General features: G+C 41.7%; 1 protein-coding gene across 2 annotated transcripts; it reads left to right on the top strand.

Annotated features, from left to right (window-relative positions):
- The first annotated feature begins 538 nt into the window (after positions 1-538).
- On the top strand, positions 539-7,118 carry popdc2 (popeye domain containing 2). 2 transcript variants are annotated; one of them, XM_060928726.1, is made up of 4 exons: positions 539-1,346; positions 5,001-5,109; positions 5,263-5,689; positions 6,664-7,118. In XM_060928726.1, exons 1-4 carry the CDS (start codon positions 853-855, stop codon positions 6,738-6,740), a joined length of 1,107 nt encoding a protein of 368 aa, XP_060784709.1. In that variant the 5' UTR covers positions 539-852; the 3' UTR covers positions 6,741-7,118. The 2 variants fall into 2 exon arrangements, with proteins under 2 accessions (XP_060784709.1, XP_060784708.1); XM_060928725.1 differs by lacking the exon at positions 6,664-7,118 and having other exon boundaries at positions 5,263-5,943.
- The last annotated feature ends 50 nt before the right edge of the window (positions 7,119-7,168 follow it).

The following is a 7,168-nucleotide window of genomic DNA, read 5'->3' as shown; positions in this document are numbered from 1 at the left end:
GGAAAATGTAAAAAGCAACAGACACACAATAATTATAAATCCATACTGATGGCAAGTTGAAATTTCAGATCATTCATTACATACTAGAATAAAGAGTAATGCAATGAGGAAAAAAAGTGAATAAAAAAAATAGTACAGCCTTCTCATAGTGGCTGTTGGACCAAGAACCATGATGACGGACTGTCGAAGAGGGGACAGTCAACAATGTAATGTGACCTCTGTAATTCTAACCAAACAGAAATCTCCAGCAGCACTTCATGCCAAAACCCAGAACACGTCTCCTCTATGACTGCCAATTATGTTCAAGAGAAAATCGTTATTTTACTGTGTGAAAACATGGCAAGCCTGTGTAACTCTATTTGCAATGCTGTGAATGCTTTTGCTTTTCTCACTTGTTATCGTCCCTCATCTCACTCTCCCTGGTGTGTTATGTTAAGTAGCTGGTCTGCTTTCTGTCTTTGACTCTTTCCTCCTTGGATTTCAATTCCAAACATGGTTATCCTTCTAGGGGTGTCTCACTTCCCACCCCAGCCCATTCCTTTCCTGCTTTGTGTTTCCAGCAGTGCTCACTCCACTGTAGGAGAGAGTAGAGACACACAGAGACGAGTCATAGCAGGTGATATAGTGGAAATTAAAGGCAGAGGGGCTGCAAGAGAAATGAAGAGGCTCACAGAATGAAGGCAGCTACATTTCACATGATTTTTTTAAATATTGGGCAAAAGGGAATAGTTTGCAACTTCATATTTGAGTTTGTATTCTTTGTGAACACTTTGGCTTCATTAAAAAAGGAAAATTTATGACGAAACAAACAACAGTCCTCTAAAGACTCTTCCTGAACTCTGAAGAAAGACCATGAGCAGCACCAACTTTAGCTTCGATGCAGTAATCTATGGTCATTCACTATGTACAGAATGGACCAACAGCACAGAGGGTGCCATCTACCATCTGGGTAACACCATCCTCTTTTTAGGGTACATGGGTGGCAGTGGAACTTATGGAGCTCTATACATCTTCAGCTTCCTGGCTCCTGCTTTCTTATGCTTGGCATTGTGGGGCTGGCTGTCAGTGTGTGGCCTCGATGTCTTTCTCTGGAACATGCTGCTGATGCTGCAGTGCCTAGCCCAGGTGTGCCACCTGATATTTCGGCTGGTGCGGGATGGTGTGGCCAATGAGGAACTTTCTGCCCTTTACTCTGCAGTCTATCTGCCACTGGATGTACCTGTGCAGGCGTTCAAAGAGATCACTGCTGCCTGTGAGAACAAGGTGCTCGATCTCAAGGCTGAGGAAACTTATGCTATAGAGGGAAAAACACCTATTGACCAGCTATCCTTTCTGCTCTCTGGAAGGTTAGTAAGACTCTTTAGGATTAATGTTTTAAGGTGAACATATTGATTAATAGCCTTTATTCATTAAAGTTGCATAGAAACAAGCATATATTTACATGTCATGTATACAGCATGGGATGGCACGGTGGTGTAGTGGTTAGCACTGTTGCCTCACAGCAAGAAGGTCCTGGGTTCAAGCCCAGCGGCCGGCGAGGGCTTTTCTGTGGAGTTTGCATGTTCTCCCCATGTCTGCGTGGGTTTCCTCCACAGTCCAAAGACATGCAGGTTAGGCTAATTGGTGGCTCTAAGTTGACCGTAGGTGTGAATGGTTGTTTGTCTCTGTGTCAGCCCTGCGATAACCTGGCGACTTGTCCAGGGTGTACCCCGCCTCTCGCCCATAGTCAGCTGGGATAGGCTCCAGCTTGCCTGCGACCCTGTAGAACAGGATAAGCGGTTACAGATAATGGATGGATGGATGGATGTATACAGCACACCCCACTTTCCCCTTATATATTCCATCCATCCATTATCTGTAGCCGCTTATCCTGTTCTACAGGGTCGCAGGCAAGCTGGAGCCTATCCCAGCTGACTATGGGCGAGAGGCAGGGTACACCCTGGACAAGTTGCCAGGTTATTGCAGGGCTGATCCCCTTATATACAGTACATATAATTTACATTTTATAACATGTCATAATTGTTGCAGGTGTTTTGACAGTGAGCCAATAAAAGGAAAGCATTCAGAAAGCCACAGTTATCCAAGATATGAGGAAACGAATACATTGAGAGATTTTAAAAAAACCCTAACAATTAATTGCAGCTAAAATTGGAGGTGCTTGTGTCAGAGGTTACACAAAATAAAGATGCTGTTTTTTAGTATCCTCAAAACAGAATAAAAAAGAAAAACACAGCTTCTGTGGATAGTCTAGTAGGTTTCTCTTTTGTTATTCTTTCTTCTTACTGAAATTAATGATATCATGTACAGTATATAGCTTTGTTACAGTTGTGTAAGTGTGCTCTTATTTATTTATTTGTTTGGTTGTTTGTTTATTTTTCAGTTTCAGGTAAGTTAAGTTTACAAAAGAAAAATTAACCACATTCTAGCTTCACCAGTAGGAAGTTATATGAAGTCTAGGAACTGTAATTTTACTCAAGTAGATCAGATTTAAAACTGAAGTTAGATTTAATTAAGGTTCTATTTATAAATATAAGTGAACCAAGTTTCCATCCTGAACAAATAAACAAATCATTATTTTACATAAATAAAATGCAACTAGGGCGGCACGGTGGTGTAGTGGTTAGCGCTGTCGCTTCACAGCAAGAAGGTCCGGGTTCGAGCCCCGTGGCCGGCGAGGGCCTTTCTGTGCGGAGTTTGCATGTTCTCCCCGTGTCCGCGTGGGTTTCCTCCGGGTGCTCCGGTTTCCCCCACAGTCCAAAGACATGCAGGTTAGGTTAACTGGTGACTCTAAACTGACCGTAGGTGTGAATGTGAGTGTGAATGGTTGTCTGTGTCTATGTGTCAGCCCTGTGATGACCTGGCGACTTGTCCAGGGTGTACCCCGCCTTTCGCCTGTAGTCAGCTGGGATAGGCTCCAGCTTGCCTGCGACCCTGTAGAAGGATAAAGCGGCTAGAGATAATGAGATGAGATGAAAATACAACTACATATTCATCCTACAAACCAAACTGCCAAAGTTATGTAATAATCTTTAAAAAAAACATATGCATCTGTCTGTCTGCAGAAAAATTTATTGTTAAAACCTGTTGTTAAAACAAAGTGTGGTGAAGCAGCTTTTAGCTACTATGCAGTACAGCTATGGAACCAACTGCCAGAGGACATCAACTCTCCTCCTCTTGGCAGCTTCAAATCTAGACTAAAGACCAAGCTGTTTGCAGATGCTTTCTGCTAAATTATTAATATTGCCATCTCTACATGTTTTAAACTCTTTACTTTTACAGTCTCTCCATGTTTTAAATTTTACTTAACTTTTATTCTGCTGTTTTTTTTAAATTGAACTTTTATCTAATTTTATTATTTTATTTCTACTATTGTTTAATTCTTATTAATTTTCTTCCCCATTTATTTTATGTAATTTTATTTTCTATTGTTTACTGTTTTGCTTTTACTTCTGCAAAGCACATTGAACTGCCACTGTGTATGAAATTTGCTATATAAATAAACTTGCCTTGCCTTGCCTTGTCCAAAAGGTGTATGTAAAAGCAGCTATTACTTAAAGTAATGAATAATGAGCTAATGAGCTGATAAAGATCTGGATCTATCTCCAGATTCTTATACACATTTATACATTTCGCATCGACACCATACCTACATTTTAGTACAAGGTTCCTGTATGTGCAAATGGTATCATGTTTTATATTCCATCCATCATCTATATCGCTTGTCCGTCAGGGTCACAGGGCAAAGCTGGAGCCAATCCCAGCTGACTTCTGGCAAGAAAGGTCACCAAATCTATTGCAGGGTTAACACACAGACAAACAACCATTCACACTCACATTAACACTTATGGGCAATTTAGAGTAGCCAGTTGACCTAATTCACATATCCGCATTTGGACTGTGGGAGGAAACCAGAATACCTGGAGGAAACCCACACAGGCACTGGGAGAACATGCAAACTCCATGCAGAAAGGCCTCAAGCAGCCGCGAGGTTTGAACCTTCTTGCTGTTAGGTGACAGTGCTAACCACTTCACCACCGTGCTGCCCATGCTTTATATTGTCAGTTCTTATGACTGTATTTACTATATAGCCCTAATAAGTAATCATGGTGATATTGATTTTGATTACTTACCTGGAAATGAAGCATTTTTTTTCTTACCAGGCATGAGTTTAATTTTCAAGATAGATGTAAGCCTCAGGTGAAATTGATTAATGAACTTATTTTATAATCAGATTTGACTGTGTGCAGCTTCAATGAGTAAGGCCCATCGTCTTGATCTTAATTTATATTTTTTGTAAAGAGGCTCAACTCAACTGTATTTAAATCAATGGTATTTGACTAGGCATTCATCTCATCTCATTATCTCTAGCTGCTTTATCCTGTTCTACAGGGTCACAGGCAAGCTGGAGCCTATCCCAGCTGACTACGGGCGAAAGGCGGGGTACACCCTGGACAAGTCGCCAGGTCATCACAGGGCTGACACATAGACACAGACATGCGGGGTACACCCTGGACAAGTCGCCAGGTCATCACAGGGCTGACACATAGACACAGACAACCATTCACACTCACATTCACACCTACGGTCAATTTAGAGTCAACAGTTAACTTAACCTGCATGTCTTTGGACTGCGGGGGAAACCCACGCGGACACGGGGAGAACATGCAAACTCAGCACAGAAAGGCCCTCGCCGGCCACGGGGCTCGAACCCGGACCTTCTTGCTGTGAGGCGACAGCGCTAACCACTACACCACCGTGCCGCCTGACTAGGCATTGTGTTTAGTAAAATTACTATGATTGTTTATGATTTGTCAGCAGACACCTTTGTGACAAACTTTCTAAGAAAATTTTTTTTTCTGCTAATGTTTCTTTACAAATTAGTCAAATAAGATTTTGGACTCAATTTTATTCAAATGACAAAACACTTCTTCAATACTTAATAGTGATGTTTACTTTGGCTATAGATTCCACCCATTGTTTTCTTTTTCTATAATTTATAGAATTCGAGTGTCTTTAGAAGGTCAGTTCCTTCATTACATATTCCCTCACCAGTTCCTGGATTCTCCGGAATGGGAATCCCTCAGACCAACAGAGGAGGGAAATTTCCAGGTGCCATAACAAATATTTTTAGAGTCCCTTAGCTCTAATATGGTGAAATGCAATCTCACCATTGCTGTAGAATAACCAATATATTAAAATACCTACTTCACATCCAACATTTAACTAACATCTCTTGAACACTCGGATCTCCCCCATCCTCAGGTGACATTGACAGCAGAGACGGATTGTCACTACATCTCCTGGCGCCGTCGACGTCTTTATCTCCTTCTGGCCAAAAATCGCTACATCGCTCGTCTGTTCTCTGTCATGCTTGGCAGTGACATTGCAGACAAACTCTACTCTCTTAATGACAAACTCTTTGCCAAGAGTGGGGTAAAGCTCGACATCCGTCTGCCCAGCCTCTACCATGTTCTTACCCCATCACCACCAAGCAGTGAGAGGGGCAGTGGCAGCTCCCCACCCAGGGGAAGCCAAGGGAATCAGACAGTCATGCCAATAGACCCATCACCAAGCAACCAGCATGTAGGTGCAGCAAGTTCTCAACAAGGACAGGGGAAGGATCCACTTCTCAAAGGCCAGCCTCCCCAGCGACACTCTTCTTGGGCTGTGGATCCTGAGATGCCCTCGGGTGAGGACTCAACCAGCCTAGTCCTCGAGGACTTTGCTGATATGATAGGCTCTCTAGTGGACTATGGAAGTGAAAGGGATTATTTGAAGTAGAAAATAGGGTGCTGAAGCTAACACACCTGGCCACTTCTTAAGTTACATGTAAGTACACACAAATAGGTCAGGACTGGTAATGTGGAGAGAAGTGTCTGTTTTGAAGTGGCACTGTTGCACTTGTTTGGCATCAGGTACTTGACTAACTTCAGAGAGTGCAGGAGAGGAACGTGCTTTGCAGTGAATGTGCATTTAACATCTAACTCTTCCATGAGTGTTACTGTATGGATGAAAAAGATTAAAATAGACTTATTCTATGTAGCTGTGCCTTTGAATGTATCTGTGTGTTTGTGTCTACATGGACTGGTGTGATTCAAAGGACAGAGAAGGCATTGGGCTCTTTCGTTGCCTCACATATAATGAACTAATACAACACACATTTTAATACAAGTTGAAAATACAAATATAATTAGTGAATAAGAGTCAGTTAAGACTTTGTCTTTGTCAAGTTCTTCATCATTCTGCATATTTGTTTGTTTAAAGGCTGGAAAAGCATAAGCAAACCAGTAATTCAAAACCGTAAGCTCCATTAATCCACCTCTTGCTTTTTTTGAAATTCATGCTTGCGCCAGCTGTGGGTGATATTGCGTTTCATTGGGGCGGGGGGATTGGATGGAATGCAGGACAGCTGATGGGAAGAGACGGGCTCCACTGTCATTGAAATGCTGACCTTGTGCACAAGGCCTGTGGAGGAATTAGAGATATGGGCTGGGCTATGTGGACGGATAGGCTACACCATACTTTAGAGAGGGACTTGCAGTGATTCAGCACAGATTCAAAACAATCTTAACATAAGTTACTATAGAAGGACGTCTATATTGGTAAGCTGTTGCTATAAGATTTCAAATGACCACTTGTTGATTTTCTTCATAAATTTGACAGAGGGTGATACTCCTGGAAGGTTTCGATATCAAAGAGGACGTGCTCCACTGGCTCCCACGGATACCCCAAGGCTCTAAAAATAATTTAATCCATAAACAAAGCCAAGAGTGGAACCAGGGCCTCAGCAAGTTCACTCCATGCTTCTCATTTCCTCCTCTGTCAAAAGTTATGCTTCTATAGTACAGAAACATACTGTAAATTGGACATCTTAAAGAGGATTTTAGAAGGGATTCACTGTATCTATACTAATATAGCAGTATTAATCCCTTCCGCTGGCCTTGATCAGCAAAGCCAAGAATAGTTTTGGGTTCCATGTTCATACCATTATAGTATAACAGTTTTGCTGTAATGTTGTTGTTAAGCCTTTAGTCTCAGTATTTTTGTAGCTCTGAATGTAAGTAAAAGTTCTGCTTCACCTTTCACTTCATTTCCTAACGACATATTGTATTTTTGCTTTTTTTGTGTGTGTTTTATTTTATTAAACATAGGATAAATAATGAGTACA

Source organism: Neoarius graeffei, chromosome 9 (assembly GCF_027579695.1).
Source record: "Neoarius graeffei isolate fNeoGra1 chromosome 9, fNeoGra1.pri, whole genome shotgun sequence".
Lineage (NCBI taxonomy): Eukaryota > Metazoa > Chordata > Actinopteri > Siluriformes > Ariidae > Neoarius > Neoarius graeffei.
Note: the sequence above shows the minus strand (reverse complement) of the source record. Positions and strands in the feature narration are given on the sequence as shown.

Coding starts and splice junctions, on each gene's coding strand:
- popdc2 (XM_060928725.1), top strand. CDS start 853: ATGAGCAGCACCAACTTTAGCTTCGATGCAGTAATCTATGGTCATTCA. Junction 1,347..5,000: donor TCCTTTCTGCTCTCTGGAAG/GTTAGTAAGACT, acceptor TATAATTTATAG/AATTCGAGTGTCTTTAGAAG. Junction 5,110..5,262: donor CAGAGGAGGGAAATTTCCAG/GTGCCATAACAA, acceptor CCCCATCCTCAG/GTGACATTGACAGCAGAGAC.